The sequence below is a fragment of the Glandiceps talaboti genome, chromosome 21, assembly GCF_964340395.1.
Source record: "Glandiceps talaboti chromosome 21, keGlaTala1.1, whole genome shotgun sequence".
NCBI classification, from domain to species: domain Eukaryota; kingdom Metazoa; phylum Hemichordata; class Enteropneusta; family Spengelidae; genus Glandiceps; species Glandiceps talaboti.
The window spans coordinates 11,845,868-11,871,748 of record NC_135569.1 but is presented as its reverse complement, the minus strand read 5'-3'; the positions used below and the strand labels follow the sequence as shown (position 1 = coordinate 11,871,748).

General features: G+C 36.9%; 2 protein-coding genes across 2 annotated transcripts; one reads left to right on the top strand and one right to left on the bottom strand.

The window, feature by feature from the left end:
* The first annotated feature begins 1,562 nt into the window (after window positions 1-1,562).
* On the top strand, window positions 1,563-5,092 carry LOC144451846 (large ribosomal subunit protein uL29m-like). The gene is made up of 5 exons (XM_078142753.1): window positions 1,563-1,723; window positions 1,960-2,148; window positions 2,823-2,919; window positions 3,397-3,573; window positions 4,206-5,092. Exons 1-5 carry the CDS (start codon window positions 1,563-1,565, stop codon window positions 4,359-4,361), a joined length of 780 nt encoding a protein of 259 aa, XP_077998879.1. The 3' UTR covers window positions 4,362-5,092.
* Window positions 5,093-9,178: 4,086 nt separating this feature from the next.
* On the bottom strand, window positions 9,179-25,778 carry LOC144451830 (peroxisomal targeting signal 1 receptor-like). Its single transcript, XM_078142733.1, has 15 exons — window positions 25,701-25,778; window positions 24,219-24,391; window positions 23,578-23,701; window positions 23,150-23,272; window positions 22,229-22,304; window positions 21,290-21,334; window positions 20,287-20,389; window positions 19,502-19,630; window positions 17,450-17,620; window positions 16,690-16,833; window positions 15,968-16,038; window positions 14,997-15,185; window positions 11,205-11,370; window positions 10,519-10,676; window positions 9,179-9,498 (listed from the first exon to the last, which is right to left on the bottom strand). Exons 2-15 carry the CDS (start codon window positions 24,381-24,383, stop codon window positions 9,291-9,293), a joined length of 1,872 nt encoding a protein of 623 aa, XP_077998859.1. The 5' UTR covers window positions 24,384-24,391; window positions 25,701-25,778; the 3' UTR covers window positions 9,179-9,290.
* Between the last annotated feature and the right edge of the window lie 103 nt (window positions 25,779-25,881).

Below are 25,881 nucleotides of genomic sequence, written 5' to 3'. Positions count from 1 at the left end.
ACAATCGACGTTAGTTCGAAATTAAACAGAAAGAACCACCAAACGATAACATCGTGATGACGTCATGTCTGACATGCACGCGCACGTGATGGAGGTAGATCTAAGCTACGTCCTACCTCCATCACGTCGCCGGACATCACCACGGATATCACGTCGTCTTGGCGGCGACAGTATTACGCAGGGAACCCTCCACGATCCAGGAGAGGGTGTCAGATGTAGGTATCAGGTGCGCAAAGAACAAAAACAGACTGTGACAAATTGTGGCGTAAATAAAGAAAGAAATCGCGCAAAGTTTACATCACATTTTAATCAGATTGAGTTTTTAGAGGCGAGATCGTGAGTTCAGTGAAAAAATAGCTTTTTTACTTTGGGGGTAGGGGGTTTGAGCCAATTTACTTCTCATCCTAAAAAAACGATTTTACTTTTAATGGATCTGCTTGTACCCCTGAATATGAATAATTTTTAAAAAAATAAATAAAATAAATAAATGCATGGTACTAAATTAAAGCACAGCGTCAATAAAAGAGCTATTTTTCCTCACTACAGACTGGCTTTATATTCATCGCACTATATGTGCTACTACATACTGATTTGAAATTTGCTGTCTGAAACATTTTCAGTTTTGGCCAATGTTGTTAGAAGGTCGGGGGGGGGGGGGAGTTTGAGGCCTTACTAAAAAGAAATAGTTTTTTTTTTCAACATTGAACTATTGATCTCGCCCCTTATACGATCAAGACATGTCGGAACCTCGTAGCGTATATTTCCGGAGTTAGCATGATATACGTTAGTATGGAGCGTAATCCACGTCACTTGACGTTCCTGACTTGTCATTTGATGTACCTGACTTGTCACTTGATGTACCTGACTTATCACTTGACGAGTTCGACTTTTGACGTGGATTACGCTCCATACGTTAGTCTATCTGCTAGACCGCGGATGTTCTTCCGATAGAATACGACACACGCCCGAACATCGAGGATGGAACATCCGTGTTCGGGCAAGCCCTCACTGCGAACTTCGTTCGCTTATAGTATCGAAAGAAAGTCCGAACGTCTAGCAGCAAGACTAAATATACGTGTAAAAGTGCTGTATCTTAAATATTTGCCCCTGTCAGAGATTCACATACTGACTTCAATGCCAGACAAGCGCACGTCATTCTAACGTTATCATCCTACAAAATTGATTTTACTTTTAATGGATGTTTTATACCTACAAATATTCTTGAGACATGGAAGAGTTTTTGGTATAGTAAATGCATAAAAATAAAGTGTCAACAAAAGAACTATTTTTTACTAACTACATACTGGCTCTATATTCATAGAACTACACACTACATATACATGTACTACTACATCAATTTTGGACAATTCAGTTGGAAGGGGGGAGGGGGGGAGGGGTCGGGTCGGGGGGGGGGGGGGGGGGGGGGCTAGGCCTAAAGTATAAGAAATTAATTTTTTATCCTACTTTGAATACTATCTGTTGATGTCGCCCCCAACGGTGGACCGTATCCTACCTGTACCACTGGCCGAAATTGAACCTATCCCATAATGCCGTGCAACAAAATGGCGACGTCCATAGCAGTCGGTATCGCTCGTACACACAGGATCCAGTTAGGTGGAATTTATCGGGCAATTTCGTCATTTTTATGTTCACACAACTGTGCACAGAAGGAAAATATAACATCATTTAGCCGGAGTTACAGAAACTCTTTCCACAATCCCAGGTAAGTAATACATCACACGTGTGTAGTACGAGTGTCTACAAACATGTGCTTTCTCGAAGATTTGGATCTGCGACTCATTAGGGCCTGATTATGCCTTACCTGCCAAAAAATCGGACATTTTTTAACTCAGTAATTAACCCCAGTCTAGTCAAAACCGGCAAAAGTAGCATAATGTTGATTACTGTAACTGTGTAATCTAATGTTCATTTAGTTGATTCTGTTCTCCTTTTTATCAGTGTTAATATCACTCAAGTTCAAAGTCAGTCATTATGCCATCGGAGTATACACACGTCAACACAATGTAGGGGCCTAGAAGAATTCTTTGAAGATCCTAAAAATGTGGGTGAAATGGAGGTCAAGTCAGGTCGTCCTTGGGAATTGGATGAACTTCGAACCAAAGATAGTGTAACTTTACACAAATTATGGTAAGAATTTACATTGACTCTTCTTGGACATCACAACACTGAAAATTTGATATCACACAAATTGTGGTATTTTATACATGTATACTGTACATTTGAACTTGATTTACTTTAAGTTTGTGATGGTTTGTCATGATGGGTGAATGGTTAGAGTGGCTGGCTTGGAATCTGCAGGTTGCAGGCTCGAGCCCTGTCGCTGCCATTTGTTTCTGAGTGGCTAAAGTCCTTGGGCAAGATTTGAACCATGACTGTGCCTCAGTCAACCCAGCTGTATAATTGGGGACCTGGTAGGATAGAGGTTGCAATGTGAATGCTTTAATTTGATGCACTTGTAAAGGCTGCAATGGATTGTATGCTCCACAGGGAATTGATGAAGTAAAGGGCTGTTGTACCGCTATAGATCTGTGCCAGGTGTAATAATTATAAAGTGCTTTGAGCACAAAGTGGGAAAGCGTTATATGAAAATCAACATTATTATTATTTATTATTATTATTAATACACAAACTGTGCTAAACATAACATCATGTTGAACTTCAATTTGAAATTATGAGAATAGTTCATTTCAATTCTGTAAATGTTAAGTGGTAGATGGTTCATGAACTGATTTCTGTAAAATTGATCCAGAATTAGCCTTCCTAAAAAAATATTGACATTGTTGTATTCCATTTTTTGATAGGTATGTACTATTGAAGGAAAGAAACATGTTACTAACCATGAAAGAAGAAGCGAAGACAAAGAAAGTTTTTATGCCAAGTCCTGAAAGACTAGATAAGGTATGGTGTTGAAACATGTCATGTGATATATCAGGTGACCATTAGATGTAACAAGTATGTTGTTTGAATGTTGTATATTACCCACAATTCCAAGAAACATAAGCAAAGAATGTCTGCTGTCATAATAGGGAAATTGCAATGACTGCATGCACGTTCTATATATACTATGCGCATTCTCCACGTTGAGGGCGCTATCTACAATATCATCATGAGGCAGCCGGTCACAAATGAATCCACCCTGCGCGAGCTTATGGGCTTTGCCTCGTTATGATATTAACCTGTATAAGTTAAGATTCAAGGTCGCAGAAAATATGTCATTGGTTTGAGCTGAAAGTGAATCTTACCTGTATTTTATAATTATGTTATGTTGAAAGAGTCGGACAAATTTTGTAAATCTGTGTAGTTTATTTTTCAAAGGGAAGAATATCTCAAAGTCAATATTAAATTGACCAAACATGGTGGTGTTTTTTTTTTTAGGTTAAGACATCGATGGACAATTTAATGCAGGTGGTCAAGGAAAGAAATGATGCTGTCAGAGAACTAAGAACTGGAGAGAAAGAAGAAATACCTACCAGGATGTCATATAATATGTTTGGAGAGAAAGTTCGCAGGAAACTTAGAGAATGGCCATTACCCTATTTCATGAACCCAAAGGTAAGACTTAGAGAATGGCATTACCCTATTACATGAAGACTTAGAGAATGGCATTACCCTATTACATGAACCCAAAGGTAAGACTTAGAGAATGGCATTACCCTATTACATGAACCCAAAGGTAAGACTTAGAGAATGGCATTACCCTATTACATGAACCCAAAGGTAAGACTTAGAGAATGGCATTACCCTATTACATGAACCCAAAGGTAAGACTTAGAGAATGGCATTACCCTATTACATGAACCCAAAGGTAAGACTTAGAGAATGGCATTACCCTATTTCATGAACCCAAAGGTAAGACTTAGAGAATGGCATTACCCTATTACATGAACCCAAAGGTAAGACTTAGAGAATGGCATTACCCTATTACATGAAGACTTAGAGAATGGCCAATACCCCATCATATAAACCCAAAGGTAAGACTTTGAGAATGGCCAATACCCTATTACATGAACCCAAAGGAAGTGAAACATTATTCTTTTACACATGATATGGATGCTATAAACAATTGCAGCAAAGCATGCAAATGTCTAACTTGAGTGTTACTAGTTGTAATATGTTATGAGAATTGCCTACAAGAGTGTATGAACTCCCTTTAATGTCATGCTTTGTTGATTTTTACTCTTTAGGTTCAGCAAGAGAAACACTTTTACTACCCATTTGTCAGGAAATTTATCCGAATGCGTATAGAACTTGAAATGAAGAAAGAGAAACGAAAAGAATGGAGGATGAAACGGGCGAAGGAAGCTTTGAGACGAAAATTTCCCGATGCTGAAATTGATTAAATATAAACAATAAATTAGTCATTAATTTTAGAAGTGTGTAGGTGAATGGACCTTTCCAAAATTTGCCATGGTGGCGCTCTACTTCCTGTCTGTGTATACCTTGGGGGTATACATGGTATAGGTTACTCAGTTAATCATAGAGCACTGCTGCTTTCCTCGATGTCTGCACAATGTGAAAAACATCCCTGATTTACACTTCTACAGAATACCAAGGTACAAAGCTCTCAAGAAACAGTACGAGGTGATGATACCCCCAATTTGAGCGAGGGCGCTGTATTCTCAATTTCCTGTTTGCAGTCTGGAATGGCCTATTAGTGTTCCAAGTGCTGAAAATGATGGTGATTTGTCATTCCTACATACTGGACAGTGAATTTCACCCAGTGCAACATTCTTGACAAAGGTTGTTGTGACCCATAGCGGCACATTGAACACTGACTGCCACCCATGGCAACGTCTGGGACACAGACAATTACCCATGGCAACACACAGAACACTCCATGTCTCTCATCATGGCAACACTCTTGACACAGATGGTTACCCATAGCAACACTGTCACAGATTATTACTCTTAGCAACACTTGAGATAGATTGTTATCGTTGGTGTTAACGCAGACAAATAATGGACACAAGACATGAAAGGTGTACTGAGTTATTACAGCTAGTAGAGAATCATATCAGAAACAATGCTTATTGGTTGAGTGGTCTCCCAACCTAAGCAGCAGAAGAAATTGTAGCTGCCAAGACCAAATAAAGTGTATACCTATAGTCGTTGTCAAAAGTATCTTTTATAGCAGTGTTTGCATCGTACCATGTAATTTTCTTTTTCTGATTATAAAATTTTGGTTTTGTACAGAATTGTAAAAATGTTGTCTGAATACTTTGACTGTGGAAATGTATGGAGAGTATAACTGGGGGTACCCCCCCCCCCCCCCACCACACACATCACTCTCTCCCCACATGCAAACATACCATTCTCCCCTCAAACACAAACAGCACTTCAACGCCCACACGCAAACATACCACTCTCTCCACATGCAATGTACTATTTCCACTTCACACCCACCAACACGCAAACATACCACGCTCCCCTCAAACACAAATAGCACTTCACCCCCACCCCCCCACCCCCCACACACACAAACATACCACTCTCCCCACACACAAACAGCACTTCAATCCCCACAAACATACCATACTCTCCCAAACACAAATAGCGCTTCAACCACCCCCCCCCCCCCCACACACACAAACATACCATTTCCACTTCACACCCACCAACACACAAAGGTACCACTCCCCCCCCCCCACACACAAACATCCTTTCTCTCCTACAAAAGTCATGACCACTGAACAGTTCACAAGAATCCTGTTTGATTTTAACCTATCTGTCATAGGTGATTTATTTACATATCTGTTTTCATAAAAGCAATTGCCATATCCAATAAATTCTCAAATACGGATAAAAATGTTGATATTTGTAAATATTTCATGACACAATTAAGTGTGATATTTAGTTTAAGAAGCAAACTAATTTAAAGTAGCCATATGGATGAGGATTGGGTATTTATTTTGGATTTTAAAACAATTTTGTCATGACTTTCCTACTTGAAAAATTAACATGAAATATCTTTGAAAAAGTCTGTGTCTGTAACTCAATACATTGCAAAATGCTAAAAAAAATGTGTCAAAAGTTTGTCATTGTATGTACAATAACAACGATTCACACATTTATTAATCTGTTGCATGTTATTGAGTTACAAACAAGGACTTGGCATATGTTGTTCCACATTGATTTTTCAAGTAGAAGGCCATGATAAAATTATTCTATAAATTATAAATACCAAATCCTCATCCATATGGTCACTTTATGAACACCCTGTTATGAGTTGAATGCATGACATCAAATGTTTCATAATTGACAATGAAATAATGAAACTAAATGTTGTGTTTGGACTGTCTTTTACATGTAAGGTAGAATGCAGCAAAGTGGCCATATTGGATTCTGAAATCCAATATGGCGGGATTTGTTGCCGGCGGCCATATTGGAATCTGAAATCCAATATGGCGGGATTTGTTGCCGGCAGCCATATTGGATTCTGAAATGGCTTAATATTCATACCATTTTGACCTATATTTCAAAAATTTGCATAGTGACGCCTCATTACTTTCTGTGATTTGAACTGCGAATGGGGTTGAGTTTTTTTGAACAAAGTAACAGAAAGAGTTTGTTTCTCATGTGCATTTTACATGCTGTCAGCATTCACAAGAGAAAACTAATAAATCACAAAGTATAATATGTTAAGATTGAGTAAAAAATAACAAAGTTAATAGTGGTTAGACTGGTAATGATACAATAAAATTCAAATGACCAGTGTGAAAGGAATAGACACAACTGTGATTTTTAAGATAAACTCAATTGATAAGACCCCTGTATATAAACAATTACACTCTTTGGAAAGTCCAATTCAAACAATCAACACCAAGTGTGGTATCTGATGACAGGAGGTCGTAAAATAGATGTCTTGTGTTCAATCTCAGTCTAAGGTTCAATCCATTGTATTGCGAGATTGTCTATAAAAATAGTGTTTCTCGTAAGGTCAACTTCACTCATGTCTAGATATTGGTGTCCTATTTTATGACCTCTGTTATTAGATACCACACTTGGCATTGATTGTTTGAATTGAATTTTTCCAAAGAGTGTAATTTTAAATTATATACAGGGCTCTTATCAATTGACTATCTTAAAAATCACATTTGCGTTCATTTTTTTCACGCTGATCATTTGAATTTCATTGTAAGAAGACAAGACAATTCATTTGAAATCCTAAAAAAAAGAACAGAAATTCAGTGTCAAAACCTACCAAATTGAAAAAACCTCCAAAAAACATTACCTGTATAAACTTTTACATTATCCCTACTTTGATTAAAAATAACAGAATATTTATTAAAATCAATAAAACTATATTAGAGTTAAGAACAAGGTACATAGATGATGCTGTCTCCCTATGATGTAAGGGAGCATTTGCTAATGATCACATCACCTTGTGACATGATCATAAAAGTGAACAAAACTGACTGTTTGCAGTCAAAAGCTCTCAGCTTTAATATCAAAAGTATGTTGTGTGTACAGGTTAACATTTTAATGCTCACGGTACATAGTATATTTGTCAGACTACAGGTACCCAGAATGGTCTATGTCATACAGATACTCCGATCCTCTACAGTTCAAACCTGTACTAGTAAAATAACACTCTGAAATGTTTGCACTTTAAGTTGATAAACTTTATGATGGAATAAGGAATGATATTAGAAGACTTAAAGAAACATTTTCAGAATCAAAATGAAAAAAAAAATACAGAAATTTCTGAAATGTTTTTGCATATCCATTTATGAAGTGATATCAATATACTGTATTACCTCTATTTTGTTTGATATATAAGACAAACTATATTACTATTATACAGGGCTTGAAATTAACATAGTATGCTTGGTTGTCAGTTTTAGCAAGGTGAACTGTTTCAGCTCCAAGTTTCTATTGATTTCCATTGGTCTAGTAACAGACAACTGTCTCATTTATCTGGTAGTTAGATACAATGCTTAGTAGTTTATGCACCCTGGACTACTGCTAATTTGGTCTATGCACCCTGGGCTACTGCTATTTTGGTAGTCTATGCGGCCTGGACTACTGCTAATTTGATAGTCTATGTGCCCTGGACTACTGCTAATTTGGTAGTCTATGTGCCCTGGACTACTGCTAATTTGGTAGTCTATGCGCCCTGGACTACTGCTAATTTGGTAATCTATGTGTCCTGGACTACTGCTAATTTGGTAGTCTAGATACAATGTTTAGTAGTCTGTGTGTCCTGGACTTCTGCTAATTTCAAGCCCTGTACATGCAAATCAATGATGAACAAAGCAATAGAAATTAAGAAATATGAGAGAATGAAATAGAGATGGTAAATTGATGGCGAAACTTGTGACTTTGTGCTGTTAACAATAACCAGAGACCCTACATGAAAGGTGTATATGGTCTATGCGGTCAATGAGTGGTTTGTACATGATTGGATTGCTCAGTTATTACAACAATGGTAACCTTGTTGGGTCTAGGCCAGAAAATAATCACAATAAAATCAATAAAATATTATAGAAAACAGAAACTCAACAATAAATTTTCAATCACAGAGGGGTACAGTTGATGATCTGATCCATAGATTGAGAATATTTAAGGTTGTTTGTTTAACAGAGTCATAGCTCAATGAATGGAGTACTTGTTCACTGAGTGGAGACACTGTTCATCATTCTTCTATGAATAGCATGATAGTATGGAGCAATTGTTCATTGAATGACACCGCAATAAATTATGGAATTATAAGCTGAATGTCATCACTGTTCATTGAATAACATCAGTGTTCATTGGAGCAACTGTGCATTGAATGACAGTCCATTAAATGATGTTGTACACTGAATGGCATCACTATTCATTTAATAACGTCACTGTCCACAGCATAGAGTAATCGTTCATTGAATGACACAATTCATTAAATGGTATCGCTGTACACTGAATAGCATCACTGTTCATTTAATAACATCACTGTTCGTAGTATGGAGCAATTGTTCATTGAATGACACCCCATTAAATAGTGTTGTACAATGAATGACACCACTGTTAACAGCATGGATCCATTGTCACTTCATTCAGTGATGTCACTATTCATTGAATGGGTTCACTGTTCATTGAATGACACAACTGTTAACAGCATGGATCCATTGTCACTTCATTAAGTGATGTCACTATTCATTGAATGGCCTCCTTATTCATCAGGCATATGACATTGTAAAGTTATCATCTTTCTTGACACAAATCAAACTAGGAGTTGTTGTCCGTCCACGTATCCTCCAAGCACCAGGTTGAATAATCTTAATAAAGTGTCATTGTTGAGAATTAAGGTTAAATTCTTTATTCAGTCTATCTAAATCTCTCGTATCTGCTACTTCATATAGATCATTCCTTCCCATTAATGAAATGGCCATTCTCATTGTAGACCATATATTATCTGACATCACTGACTTTTCTCCGTACGGACCTTTAGCTCTGTTCTGCATATTCAGAGCTGTTAAGAAATGTTCCACGGCTTCCCTGAAAAGAGAGAGGACAAAGACTCATTTTCAACTACAAAACAAAATATGGACTGATTTAGTTATTAGCACACAAGAATAAAAATATTAGTAAAAGGCATTTATAAATTATAATGTGCCTGTCTTCCGAAGAGCTCAAGGTGCTCACATTTATTACCCTGGTACAGATCTATAGTGGCACAATGGCCCTTTATACTTCCTCAACTTCATGGGAAGCACATAATTCATTGAAGCCCTAGTCTTGGTTACCAAGACTCTCACCACTGGGGGCGCTGCCTATGAGACCTCCCCAAGTGAGAGTCTGGGGAAACGAGATTCCAACTCACCCATGCAGGAAGTAGCTTCTAGAGCAGTGCATGCTGGGGAATACTTCATGTTCAACATTGTAGGCTAAACGATTTAGGTACTTTCGTGACAAGTTATCACTTCTCAAGCGAGTGATACATCTTAATTATAACAGGTCTCATAAGCCCATTCATTATGACTTGGAAGAAATGTACTGTGTGACTCTCGACACAGGGTAGTAGAAATGTGGTTTCACCAGACTCTTGTCTGGGTTGTCTTGTAGAAGAGCCCCCAGTGGAGATAGTCTGGGTAACCGAGACTATTGAAGCCCTTATAAGTGCATAGGATTAGATTAAAGCATTCATATTGCAACCTCTATCCCACCAAATCTCCAATTTTACAGTTGGGTCGACTGGGGCAAAAGCATAATTTGAGCTCTACCTAGGGACTTTAGCCATTCAGAAACAAACAAAAGCAACGAGACTGGAACCTGCAGATTCCAAACTGACCACTCAACAACAAGTAATGATTTGTACATTGAAGCAACTGCTAGATTTTAGTTGCTGGGTAGCTGTAAAATGGTAATGGCTGACAGTGAAGGATCATGGGGAAAAACAAAGGGAGGGCAGTAATCCCTGGGTAGTCCCTGAGGGCGCTAATTCACCCAATGAGAAACCCATTGGAGTATAATTAACCTGAATATTCAAGGTGAATATATCTATTATATCAGACTCACCTATGAGTTCCTAAGTTGATACAACTAATACCTAGGTTGTATCTGGCTCTAATAAAACCTGGTCTGAGTTCTAGGGATTGATGGTATGCACTGACTGCTTCTTCACTTCGATTGCCATTAGCTAGGGTAGCACCAAGTTTGTTCCACATCAGTGAGTCCTGAAATAAGTAGAGTTATTGAAATCAAATGATCAAAATAACAATATATTGTAAGTAAATTGATTTTTGGATCCACACCCAAAAATCACCGCCCTCAATGGCAATCACAATTACAACCTGTTTCTGTACTGCTTATGGATAATATTGACCACTGATATGATTAACATGTACAATGTCTAATTATTGGTATTTTAACTATTTTTCCTGAACATATTGTTGTCTGATTGAAAAATGATACTTCTGTTACTCGTACAGTTTTAACATGGTGACTGATTCAAAACAAGCTTTTGCTCAAGATTCAAACATGTCACTGCTCTACCTACAGATGATATTGACCACTAATTAACATACATTGTCTATTCATATGTAACTGACCAATCATTACTGACTGTCTGTTTGGTTATTTGATGACAATGAGGACAGTATTGAATCCCATACTCCCAAAACAACCTACCTTTGGTCTGACACTGAGGGCAGTGGTCTGACACTGAGGGCAGTATTGAATCCCATACTTCCAAAACAACTTACCTTTGGTCTGACACTGAGGGCAGCATTGAAGCAGTCTACTGCTTTGTCAAATTCCCCAGACAGATTAAAGAGAACTCCAAGACCACACTGGACATCAGGATCCACAACAGAAGGAGACTGTCGGGCAGCTGCTATAAACATATCCCTAACTTCATTGAACATGGAACTGGAATGGATAAACAAACAAGTCTTCATGGAAGACACAGTCCAACTACAAATCAACATTTGGGTTATCTGAAGGTTTAGATTTATCAGATGGAAGTCAACACTGACAATTCTACCACGCGTTTTTATTACACACCTTCTGTGATGGGTACAAAATAGCTTAGTAATAAGTCGTTTTTCATCTCGCGGCAGATCTCACGAGATTCCGCATGAGCCATTGCATCCATAGCAACCAAATGAGGGTGGTCAAGCTCAGTGTCAAATGCTTAGCAACACTATTGTTCTCAACATCATCACACACGGCCATGGCAAACCCTTGACCACGATCACATTTTTGACAACCATTGTTGCTAGACATATTTGCATATCTCGTGAGATCTGCAATGAGACACAAAATCCCTTATTGCAGTAGGCCTTGAAAGACTGAACTATAATTATTGACTGGTAAAACTTACAAATGTATGGTATTACCCTTCATTTCAATACACAACATTTGCGTGTTACATCGCTTCTGTTGAACATGTGTAAAGTAAATTTCAATTTAAAAATTCTCACATACTACCACCAGAATGTCTAAATTTGACAATGTCGATGGAGTAGATCTTAGAATTGTCAGTCATTAAGCAGTTGTTATTCAGGGATGCCATAGAATGCCCTCTTATAGTCACTGGACAAGTCTATGTCACTGAACCATGTGTAATAACAGTTGATGTAGACTTAGTGATTCCGTCAAAATATACCAGTTAAATAATCAAATTTCTGAGTTCAGAACTGCTTCTAACATACTGTAACCTCAGATATTTTGGGTTGTGCTACAAACGTCAAACAGTAAAACCCATTTGTCAAATATTTGGGTTTGGCCAAAGTCTTTTTGAGATGTCAGATTTTTTGTACAGCCAAACACAGAAACAAATACTAAGACACAGTGAGAAGCAAATTTGTCCTCCAGACAAAAAAATCGACTTAGCGAATTTGTATCGACTTAGCGAATTTGTATAAACATACTCCTGCAAACAGGATTGTATAAAATCCAGAAAGAAAACCACAAAGGTAAAAAGTGCGTTTGTACAGCGTTGAGATATTAATATAATAGTGATTAAAATACATGGGTTGAAATATTGAATTGTAAATTAGATATATGTTTACGTTGCATGTTCTCATGCATGACAATTTGAAGGGTATTTGCCAAAATAAAATAATGACAACCAGCTGACGACAACCTTCATTTACAACTACATGTGTTTCTACTTTCTAATAATTTAGGCCAAAAAAAGAAAAGAAAAAAAGAATTGTTCTGGTCAGAACAGTTTGTCTAAAATGGTGTGATGATGCAATTTTTTTCCCAATTTTTTTTTTTTAATTCTGAACAAACCAGTAACTCAGTCTACTATTTATGACAGTTACTGTTCTTTTTATTTAGTACTTTAGAGCGAGTGTGTATGTGGGGCAGATGTCATTTGCTTGTTCATAATTAGCTCTGCAGTTGTCTTCACTAAAGTACGGAGGGTTATTTTTGTGTTTCCCCACAGATCTGCAAACTGCATCGGCTGGACAAACACACACACACACAAAAAAGACCGACACAGGGTATTTAAGGGATGCGCGCGCTGACCAGAAACAATTCATTTTCTTTTTTTTTCGGCCTTATGTTGATAATAATGTTTTTTACTAATGTCATGAATTTACATACATATGGTGCAAAGACAACAAAATTACCCACAACTCTCTCTGATTTGCATCTTTTGATATCCCGTAGTTTGATAACTTCCTCTAAAGGAATTGACCACAGTAATTATGACTGTAAGCTGACATGTCTGGTGAAGAATTACGAAAATGTTCATGGAAAAATTCTAACATGCTCTTTCTGTTTAATAATGAGCTGCTAAATAGTAGCAAATAAGTGCAAAAAAAATGTATTTGTGTGTTGGCTTATTTTCTAGTATTTTTATGATCTAGAATTTTGAATACCAAATATTACCGTAAAATGACTTTTTATTTTAGTATAGCACTAGTATGTTGCGAGATGTACATATGCAGCACAATAAAATTATGGGTGATTCGATGTGATAGTTAGTGGAACAGCCATGTCAGAAGTCACTACAAGGAGTCTACTAAACCAACACATGTGTGGCTTTATGAAGGACTACAACTACTATGGCTTGCAATATATTACTAGAAGAATGAACTTTTACATTCGTGGCCAACCCTAATTATTTTTATGTTTCTCATTCTAAAACTGATAGATCGGTTAGTTGGTTAAAAAAGTATGTGTATATGTCACATCCGTCATGTTGGTGATACTTTCAATACGTAATCACACTTTTAATAATTAAAATTGACAATTAAAGTCAAAAGGAAGCCATGAATCATTTGCCTTTAAGTTACTAAAAGTTCCAATTTTCACCCAGCTACACATGGTGTTGCAATCTTACCATCAGTGATGTTTTTTAATCTTTTCCAGACAATTTTTCTTTTATATCTAAAATGATGTAGGCTCATGCATGGGACATTACGTTTTTGACACAAAGAAAGACATATTTCAACTCTAGACTAACAATAACAGAGACACAATAAACACAGCAGGATCCTTTACCCAATCACATTGAACACTGATAAGCATTGCTATTCTTTCACAGTGCAGTAAAAATAGACTTCTAATGAAAACATTACACATGGACTTGATGATTTTAATGGCTGCAATTGTTTATTTTCTAACTGATAATCAACATATCAACTTGACTACTTCTACATACCTGCTGTGCAAGGCACCTATGTAATTGTTTCTTTTAAATTAAAAGTTGTCTGAGTGTGTGTATTAAATGTCATGTCACAAGTTAAACACCAAGCCTACATCATTTTAGCTGTAATGTCACAAGTTAAACACCAAGCCTACATCATTTTAGCTGTAATGTCACAAGTTAAACACCAAGCCTACATCATTTTAGCTGTAATGTCCCACGAGTGAAACACCAAGCCTACATCATTTTAGCTGTAATGTCATGTGAGCGGAACACCAAGCCTACATCATTTTAGCTGTAATGTCACATGAGTGGACACTAAGCCTAATTCATTTTAGCTGTAATGTCCCATGAGTGGAACACCAAGCCTTCATCACTTTAACTGTAATGTCCCATGAGTGAAACACCAAGCCGACATCATTTTAGCTGTAATGTCACATGAGTGAAGCCCCAAGCCTACATCATTTTAGCTGTAATGTCACAAGAGTGAAACACCAAGCCCACATTATTTTAGCTGTAATCTTTTGAATCAAAGAAATATTGGCGCAATCTGGTCATGAGAAACATAAAAACAAAACAGGCCGTCCTTAAATAAAAGATACACACTGCGTTATTACCTTTCAGCTACTTGTAGACGAGAATAATAACTGCAATAAAAGTTATATGCACACAGATTAAACAAGATAGCAAGGGTAAACTTCAGAGGGTGTAAATCATCGCATCAGTGCAGTAAGACCGTATCTGCTATACAATTGCATAGCAGATACGACCTTACTGCACTGACGTGACGAAATAATGGCGCATTTAATACAGCAGAGCTCTAAAACTACGCTTTACAAAGCCAGTGTCATATCTTGTTAGTTTTAGGATCAAACCTAACTATCTTTACCTCGATACAAAGGATGATGGGTTGACATCTTTCGGAAGATCGGAATTTCCTCTAATATTTTCATATTTTGGATTCGATAGGATCCACTTTTTCAAGACATCGCAGGCTTGGTTATGCAATGACTCGTTGGTATAACTAACTCCTAACGACATCAAACTGGATAGATTGTCTGGTTCTAATTCTAAAGCTCTGTAAATAAAAAAATATTGAAATTGTTGATTAAACTAACTGATCATACACCCAGTATCAATTCCAATGTAATTCAAAGGAGAGCACACGCATCGAACCCGGCAGTAATTTTCTGTATCACGCCCCGATACACTTTGCCCAAATATGGCAAGTGGTGTGCTCATTGATATCAGTTCACTAGGTGATTTGGCTTTGTTAATTTCTTTACTACTTTTTACATTTTTGTGAATAAAATAATATATCACTGCCAATTTATGTGATTATGTGATTCAAATGATGTTTCTGTGCCACTACATGGGGTATATGATAAAATCTTTACGGCACTGATATGGGTTTTGCAGACCTCAGTAATACCTTCCTAAAGTCGGGCCCTTCAGCCGTACACCCTCGGTCCACAAAACCTATATCTGGGTTATCCAGGCCGTACAGATTATTTTAGCACCTTCTCATTTCAAATGTTTACGATTTTTTGAGTTGGATAAAACTTCAAGTTCTATATATACTCTTTGTATTTTACATTTGTCAAGACTAAGAATTTAGGCTATGTGTGATGTCATCACTAGAAGTTTTCCCATAAACCCTTGCAGGAAGTTCCAAAAGGGTTGAACACATGTCAAGGGCAGTAGAGCTTCTTTATAAGATATAAGAATTGAGTTCATCACCAAGGTGTTATTTTATCACCCAAAATCATTCACAGCAGTAACCAATGCAAAAGGCAGAAATAGGTCTGACTGGACTATTTCTTTAACACTTTCATGATCTACAATAAACATCTGACTTACTTTTTGAGTGCTGATATGGCTGCCAATTCTTGTTCATTTTCAGCCTGACTTGTGCCAAGGTATTGCCATGCCTGGATAATACAACCATACAACTGAAGTCATTTCACCTCATAAGAAAGTACTTGTGCCTTTCAATACAACTATAAAAGTAGTATAGCTTGTTATCCTATATTGCATGACACAATATCATTTATACCAGGCATGAGCCAAGTTGAACAAAAAATATGGAATATATACTCTGGTTGTTCTATGGCACAACGTGTCTCTACGTCACTGGTTCGGCTGTGTTCGAAATAACAGTCAAAATTACCATTACTTTCCCTGATTTTTCTTTGATATTACTAGCGCTGGTTATAATTATGTTATTCCCAAATATTTTTCTTCATTCAGCCAGAAAATACTCATGACCCAAGGATTCTCACTACTCGTCTAGCGACTCATAGTGACAAAGGCCCCTTAGGTCATGAGTATTTTCCATGGCTGAATGAAGAAAAATATTAGGGTAATAACACCTAAGTACATTTGCAATAAGACCACCAGCATTCTTCACCTGAAAAAGGCTAGCTAAGTGGTCCTATTAAACTGTACTTAGATGTTATTATCCAATGTTTTTCTTCGTGACTTTACTGAAATATACAAGGTAAATTATTTATGCTGTGAGTTCGACACTGATTCAAAACAGAACAGATCAAGTTTAAATTCCCATATATCAAATATTATACCTTTGTGTGTTGTGGATCAGCTTGTACGGCAGCTTCAAATAACAATACTGCATTCACTAAATCTCCCTCTTCTAATCTCTTTAATCCTTCTTCAAATGGATTAGGGTGATCTAAGAGAGGATTATCATCTTCAAACTGGTATTTCTATGGAGAGGATGGGGACAAGATAATGACTTTATGGCATTTTCTTGTCTGGTGCATTAGAGTCATTAAATTTCAAATACCACTTACTCATCGATTCCAGCCAAATTTCTCACACTGTGGTTACATTCAACTTTCATAAACTAATTCAATCACATCGGATGTTGTAAAACTCTCTCGTTTTCACACTTCTAGACTAATAAGCACTAAAAGAATACAAGTATTCAAAGACTGTCAGGGTAATCATTGATTCACCATGTGAAAAAGGACCCTGGCTTCCTTACCTCCCAGTCCACAAAAAAAAATGAGTAGCCCTCTCATGACAGATTTGTTTGGCTTTGAGGAGTTACTAGCAATGATCTAGTAGTAGTACTACTATACAAACACTTCCAACACTAAGCGTTACTCCAATGGAAACCACAGGGTACAGGACTAATAAACAATTTTGTTCTCTCAATTTTCCAGATTTCTAATTGATTATTCATCCTGTACTATGTGTGGAAACCCAGTCTCTCTACTGGACCATCACACTCACAAAGAAATCCCACAATAAACAAACAAACAAACAAACAAACAAACAAACAAACAAACACATAAAAGCACATGAACAAATCCTCACCTTTTGACCACCATCTAACGTTTGTTCAAAGTCATTTAACCATGGATGGTCTTCCGTCTTTGCCATCTCCTCCCATTCTTTCTGTAATTTTTCCCAGAAATCAGCGTCTGATTTCATATCACCTGTGGCTTGCGCTGTAAATTCGTCAGTCCAGTCAGACGCTGTAGCACCCTGGGAAAACAATTCTAAATTGTAGTCTGTGTTTAATGGCAAATCAACACATCAAATTTGATCATGTTGCTCCCTGTAACAAAACCATTTTGATTATAGTTTACACGGGAACTGACGAACAGAACATCATGTTCTGGCTTCGTGAAGAAAACCATTCTGATCATAGTCACTGAGAAATAAACAAGTAAGACCTTATCTCATGCTCTATATTCTTGACTTGACTTTTCCCTCTGTTAACAAATCATAAAAAAACTTCAAACACAAATGTAGTTAGGTTGGTGGCTAGAAGGAAAGGGGCTTTACATTTACATAGTAGATTCTCTCACAGTCCTCTGAGCATCATATTGCTAAAAGGGTTGTTTTGTATGTACCGATATATACTGCATAATTTGTACTGTGGACCCTTGTACATAGGGCTAATCATTTGTTGACGTGTTACTGCGATGCCCGAGCATTGTAATAACATGAAGTCACAGTAACATCAAATTACCCCTATGTAGTTGATGAGGGCCCACAGTACAAGGATATTCTAGTACAATTATGCAGCAGATATTGGTACATACAAAACAGCTACTAGCGATGCTCCTGTGGACTGGTGAGAGAGTCTAATTGATATAGCTGACTGACATCTGACAATACAGTAGCTTAGTATAACATAGAAATAAAGGTAGGCAAGTATGTGACTGTACATGAATGTGATGACAAAATTTTATGGTAATACATTTGTATTTTGTTAAAATCTATAATACTTGTATATTTTTGTGGCTAGATGGGTATTTTGGAGAACAAAAGGTTGAGTGAACATACATGAAATTTAAATGCATCTTGATTTTCACTTTAATCTTTTTTTGTTTTTTTATCCGTCCTTTTATCCTCTTACTTTTTTTTACCCTGTCTTTAGCGTTCATGAATAGTTACATTTCAATGTTTTTATACATATGGCAATAAAGAATCTGAATCTGAATCTGCATCCGAATCTGAATCTGAATACAAGAATGAAGGCAGGTGCCACATCTCTCTCTAGAGTAGAAGTATACTGTTGTTGATTCATTTATGTACTAACACTTTCTACCCCTACCTCAATCTGATTCAAATCCGATATCAAATACATTCTGACAATTATGGTAAATTTCTCCTTAATTTCAATTTCACAGTATTCAGTACAGCTATTATTGTTAGTTTCACAACAGATCACACTGCAGCAAAATACTGATGAATAGAATATTCTGTTAGAAAATTCTCAAAACACAGTCTGACCAATAGAGTCAAGGGTTAGGAAATTCACAAAACAGTCTGACCAATAGAATGAAGTGTTAGGAAATTCACAGAACACAGTCTGACCAATAGAATTAACTGTTAGGAAATTCGCAGAACACACACAGTCTGACCATTAAAATCATTTGTTAGGAAATTCACAGAACACACAGAGTCTGACCAATAGAATTAACTGTTAGGAAATTCACAGAACACACACAGTCTGACCATTAAAATCATTTGTTAGGAAATTCACAGAACACACAGAGTCTGACCAATAGAATTAACTGTTAGGAAATTCACAGAACACAATCTGACCAATAGAATCAAGTGTTAGGAAATTCACAAAACACAGTCTGACCAATAGAATGGTTTGTTTGTTATTTCACAACATGCAGTCTGACCAATAGAATGATCTGTTAGTAATATCACAACATGTAGTCTGACCAATAGAATGATTTGTTAGAAATTTCGCAACATGCAGTCTAACCAATAGAATGATTTGTTAGAAATTTCACAACATGCAGTCTAACCAATAGAATGATTTGTTAGAAGTTTCACAACATGCAGTCTAACCAACAGAATGATTTGTTAGAAATTTCACAACATGCAGTCTGACCAACTCACCTGCATTTGTGTAAATTCATCTGACCAAACAGCAGCCGCACCTTGTGCTTCTTTTTCACCTTTTGAAATAACTTGATTATTTTCTACTGTCACCTCGCCTTCACCTATTTTCTTGATAAATTTCATAAACTAGCAAAGACACAGAGAACCTAGTATCAGGGACAACCTGGTATGAGTCATAATAATCCTATCATTTGATTGGCTGACACTCATATGAGTCACAGTAAATCTGTCATTTGATTGGCTGACAACCTGGCATGAGTCATAGCAATCCTATCATTTGATTGGCTGACACTCATAATGAGTCAAAGTAAACCTATCATTTGATTGACAATCTGATAAGAGTCACAGTAAATCTGTCATTTGATTGGCTGACAATCATATGAGTCACAGTAAATCTGTCATTTGACATTCGATTTACTAAAAACCTGAGGTGAAGCCGAGCAAATCTCGCATTTGATTGGCTGACAATTTGATGAGTCACAGCAAATCTTGCATTTCATGAGTCACTGCTATGCTAATCTGTCACCTGATTGGCTGACAAAGATAAACATTGCATAGTTCCTGTCATTTGATTGGCTATTAAGACCTACCCTCACTAGTTGTAATTCACATCAAACTTGAGAAAGGACCTATTACTGAAGGACAGACGGATGCATGGACGGACGGAGCCCATTGTAATAGTCTCCCCTTCGGGAGACTAAAAAACCAAAAGATGAAAATTATAAGCTATACTTACCTTTGACTTAAAAAACCTAAAGGTGAAACAGACAGTCTATACTTACCTCTGAATTAGAAAATTTGGGGTCATCCAGAGATGAAAGAAGTTGATTGGCTGTTTTAGCAAGTTCATCATCTTGTGTGTTTGCTGTGTGAAATTCATCCACCCTGTCAACACACAATTATTAATTAAAACCCAAAAGTTCAAAATATTGTAGGACTATTGTAGTGCTTCATATGGAAAACATCACATACATACATGGTTGGAAGCTGTACGGTAATTGTCTACATAGCCTTGCACATACATCCATAACTTGTCAAATTTAGTCACTGTTTTCTCTTCAAAAAGCGTCTCGATTGTTGGAAATCAATCTTTCAATTCATATAGCACTAGTTTCCAGTAAGACATGTGAAGGGGTGCTCTACAGTTGCAAGACTTTGGGGGAATGAACAGGTTTGTATATTCCTTCTGAAGGTATTTGGGAAAGTAAGTCTTGCCTTAAAGGTTCTGAGTAGGTACAGTATTGACAGCAATATACAACAGAAAATCAAAGGGTTGCCTAAAGACTGTGATATCATACGCATTTGTTCCCCCAAGAACAATTTAGATAGATAAGAAACAGGCTTCCCACAGACCAGTCATTACAAATATAAACAATACCACCCAACCCCAACTGATACACAGACACAGACACAACTTCCTTGGAACAAAGAAGCTATTTAATGTCATCACATTGCATGCTCAGATTTTGACATATACAAATTGAAACTAAGAATCAGAGTCTGCTTGCATGGTTCCCACTGGTGACGTGTGTACACATACAGTGCCTGCTTGTTGGCAGGAGTGTGGTATTGTTTGTGTTTGTATAGAGTGGTCTGTGGGAAGCCTGTTTCTTATCTATCTAAATTGTTCTTGGGGAACATAAAATGTGTATGATATGCATAGTCTTTTGGTGACCCTTCAATATTACTGCTGTATACTGTGTTATGTGGATAGCAGGGCTTTTGCAAACTACATCACAGAATTCTTTCCTATAATTTACTGAGAAACAAAACAGTGTAACTTACCATTTTTCATCTTCTGGTTTATATGTATTTTCAAACTCTTTAGACCTAAACAGAGACAGGACAAATACATCAATATACATCAATGCAGAATTTGAGGGTTTGTGTCTTTATCATAATTATGTAAGAAATGAAAGTATTCCGATACATGTACATAAGAATCAACAGGTAAACTTCAATGTTGAATCCCACAGTTGGGAATTACTGCTACATGTATCTTTATCAGTGGAGCCAGTGGAGCCAGAAAGAGTTACATAGGATCATTTTTTGTTCCGGCAAAACATTAAACAATTTTTGTAATAGCTGTCAGACAAACCACACCTAAACTTTTACTCCAAATCTGACATTGCCTAATATAATTATGTGTACAATAACAGCTACAGGCATTATTGGAGTTTAAATCCATGTACAAGGCTGTCAATATGAATATATGATATGATTTGGTGTTTCTCAACAGAGGCTGCTGCCACTTGGTATATTACATAACTTTATTACTATTGCTATAAACCCATTCTGCAGCAAATTTTCTTCTATAGTCTAATATAATATTAATAATAATAATGTGAATTTATAACATGCCTTTCCTCCTGAGAGCTCAAGGCGCTCACAATCAAAGTTATTACCCCTGGCATGGCTCAATGGCAGCACAACGACCCTTTATACTTCCTCAACTCCCTAGGGAGCATACAATCCATTACAGCCTCTCTAAGCACATAGGATTAAAGCATTCACATTGCAACCTGTATCCTACCAGGTCCCCATTTATACAACTGGGTTGACAGAGGCTCAATTGTGGTTCAAATCTTGCCCAAAGACTTGAGCCATTCAGAAACAAATGGCAGCAACGGGACTCGAACCTACAACCTGCAGATTCCAAGCCGACCATGCTAACCATTCGTCCATAAATGACTCCATAATATCACAATACCACACAAGACATACCATATTTGGTCTTCAGTTTGATCTAGGTACTCTTCAGCCCATTTCGTATCTGTATCAGGCATTATGGCAGCAACTCCTACAGTTAAGGAAATAAATAGTACAGATTTAGACCAGGACTACTAAAAGTAAACACAAGAATCTGCATATAAAGTGTAAAGTTAACAAATGTATGAAATATAGGGACAAGTAAAGTGTTTTCTGTATGTACCACAATTGTTTATAGCATCCATATCAAGTACAACCCATAACACCAAAGCAAAGCATTTTCTGTATGTACCACAATCGTTTATAGCATCCATATCAAGTACAACCCATAACACCAAAGTAAAGCATTTTCTGTATGTACCACAATTGTTTATAGCATCCATATCAAGTACAACCCATAACACCAAAGTAAAGCATTTTCTGTATGTACCACAATTGTTTATAGCATCCATATCAAGTACAACCCATAACACCAAAGTAAAGCATTTTCTGTATGTACCACAATCGTTTATAGCATCCATATCAAGTGTAAAAGTATACTGTTTCATTTGCTAATACAACCCATAACACCAAAGTAAAGCATTTTCTATATACACCACAATCATTTATATCATCCATATCATGTGTAAAAGTATACTGTTTCATTTGCTAATTGACCACATTAGAAAGGCCACATGCTAGGCTTGTAAATAAACCAATTGAAACAGTATACTTTTACACTTGATACAATTTACAATACAATACAATATAACTTTATTATCTCAATGTGGGCAATTTTTGTGCAACAGTCGAAAAATAAAAACCACACATGAAAATATATATATATAATACATGATATGAATACTATAAAAGAGTGTAGCACATAGAGAAAGTGCTTTACTTCAGTGTTACTCATTGTAAAAACACTGCAATAACTAGGATCATTGTATAGTTTACCTGGTCTATGTTGTTCTGTCATGAATTCCTGTGTCCACTCGGCAGATGTAGCACTCTGTGGTTCTTGAGCCAAGAAGTCTGCTGCCCAATTGGCTGATGCTATCTCAGCTACCCTTGGACCAGCTGTATGAAAATGTAATTATCAAGTTTTATGACAAAAATACACGATATTCAAGAAATTACCATTTCCAAATTTCATGTAACTTTCACTGTCATTCCGCGAGGCTGTTACAGTGGAATCCATATGCATGTTACAGGCCAGTTCACGATGATACTGTATACATATTCCTGACCTAATTTGAATACTATCATATCAGTTTCAAACTACTGGCATCATGATGGTCGAATGATTTCAATGATAAAGTGTTGGCAAATGCATGATGTAGATGGTTCATTTTGTCTATATTTTTTTATAAGCTGGTACAAACCTTTGACTGACGCATGTCGTAGTTGATTCTCCTCGATTGCCTGCATTTCATGCAGCAAGGCATCCATACGAAATGTCTGTGGAGGTGCATGGCGGTGTTGTTCAGCTAAAAATTCATTCACTAGCTGAAAAATTGATAGAAACAATATACTTGTATTAATATCATGAAAGTTCATGACATGTAACATGCATCCTCTTGCTTGTAGCAAATTAAGTTGTTAAGATTATTTCTTGTAAGTTGCCTGGCCTTATCAGATTATTTCTTGTAAGTTGCCTGGCCTTATCAGATTATTTCTAGTAAGTTGCCTGGCCTTATCAGATTATTTCTAGTAAGCTGCCTGGCCTTATCAGATTATTTCTAGTAAGCTGCCTGGCCTTATCAAATTATTTCTAGCAAGCTGCCTGGCCTTATCACATTATTTCTAGTAAGTTGCCTGGACTTATAAGATTATTTCTTGTAAGTTGCCTGGCCTTACCAGATTATTTCTAGTAAGTTGCCTGGCCTTATCAGATTATTTCTAGTATTAAAGTTGCCTGGCCTTACCAGATTATTTCTAGTAAGTTCCCTGGCCTTAATCATTCTGTTTCTGGAAGGTTACCTGGTCTTATTGACTATTTCTAAGTTACCCAGTCAAGTCTCACCTGGTCTGAAGATGCTGAGAAACTGCCATCAAGGTTCTTAGGATGAAACACACCACGTCTAAGTCCTTCCTGTTGTAGTGATTTATCCTGTGTGAAGTGGGTGGTTAGTTTCATCAACGCATTGGCACCACCACACTCACCATCAACCAAATCTCTCATTGCCATCTTTGCACCTATAGTTTGACAAACAGAGAAGCAAAGTTGATGTTGATTAGATTCAATACTAGACAGTGTGGACAATGAAGTACTGCAAACTTGGAAATTTTCGCTATAAAAGACTTATTTTCGCTAATTTCATTGGAAAACAAAAAGGCAAAAAATATGTAGTGACTCGAATGCCTTCTTGTACATGAACACAATATACCAGTCTGGTAATTAGAGAAAATTAGTCTTTGAGAACTTGCTGAAGACTGTAAAAATCGCTAATTTCGCTTGAAAACAAAAATGCAAAAAATATGTAGTGACTAAAATGCCTTCTTGTACATGAACACAATATACCAGTCTGGTAATTAGAGAAAATTAGTCTTTGAGAACTTTGCTGAAGACTGTAAAATCGCAAAATTTTGTAGTAGTGAAAATATCTAGATTTACAGCACACTGATACATGTCCATGTATAATTGTTCATAAATTATTCATGTAACATCTATACCACAACCAACTAATAATTAGTTAGTTTTCAAGTAATAAAATAAATGTAATCCTAATTTTTCCTGTTAGTTTTATTTATTGTTTGTCTTCACTATATTCAAAGACAATTCAACAAATTAAAGAATGATAATGTTTACATAGATGTTGATAGATTAGTAGGATAGGTTTCAAAGTTAGTCTCCAAGTTTGACTTTCACTCCTTCAAGTTCCAGCACTGGAAACACACCCCTACCAGAGCTGACCACTGGTACCACCCCTGGGTATTCTACAACATGTATCTAATAGGATGCTTCCCAGCCTTCAACCTCCCCCCCCCCCTCCCCTTTCAAGAGTGAGACAATTGAATTGTGGAACTAGAAGTTGTGTCTATGATCATCACAATCATATTATATGGGGACAGAGAATATGTATCTTTGTGAATGCAAAGAAAGTGATTCGAAGTGTAAATTTTGTGAACTTGAAGGGGTGATAGTCTAAGGCCAGTATCATAATATTAGTTTTTATGCTAACAATATCGGTTGTTGGGTTGGCGATGGACACACCTAAAACAGTTAAACTTCACATTGTGAATTACTACACTGTTTTGTTATAAACATGACTGCACGTTTCCCTTTACCCTGCAGATCAAGAATTCGCACAATTTGGAAGTTGACCTTTCGACCCCAACAACTCTCACCCAGTGCAGTGTTCACACAACCTTTGCCCCTGTGCCAAATCGCACAATCCACGGCTGAAATTCTAAACCGAGGGTCAGGAAGAGCATATGATAGATTTATCGACATATACAGATGCTGAAATTTTCAACAACATAGGTCTGTTGCTTGTGCACTTACCGCAAACACTACAATTCCAGCTCAAAGATCATAGTGTATTTTTCTCGACCAGATCATAGGTGACTTCCGCTACCAATAGGTTTCCCACAATGCACCAACGATGCAGACAGTCTTGCACAGTTTCTAAACAATGTATCCGTGAGCCTTCAATAGTATAGTCTTGCAATAAAATATTTCCTCC

Coding starts and splice junctions, on each gene's coding strand:
- LOC144451846 (XM_078142753.1), top strand. CDS start 1,563: ATGGCGACGTCCATAGCAGTCGGTATCGCTCGTACACACAGGATCCAG. Junction 2,920..3,396: donor GTCCTGAAAGACTAGATAAG/GTATGGTGTTGA, acceptor TTTTTTTTTTAG/GTTAAGACATCGATGGACAA. Junction 3,574..4,205: donor CCTATTTCATGAACCCAAAG/GTAAGACTTAGA, acceptor TTTACTCTTTAG/GTTCAGCAAGAGAAACACTT.
- LOC144451830 (XM_078142733.1), bottom strand. CDS start 24,383: ATGGCAATGAGAGATTTGGTTGATGGTGAGTGTGGTGGTGCCAATGCG. Junction 16,834..17,449: donor CGTTAGATGGTGGTCAAAAG/GTGAGGATTTGT, acceptor TCCTCTCCATAG/AAATACCAGTTTGAAGATGA. Junction 9,499..10,518: donor ATCAACTTAGGAACTCATAG/GTGAGTCTGATA, acceptor CTCTCTTTTCAG/GGAAGCCGTGGAACATTTCT.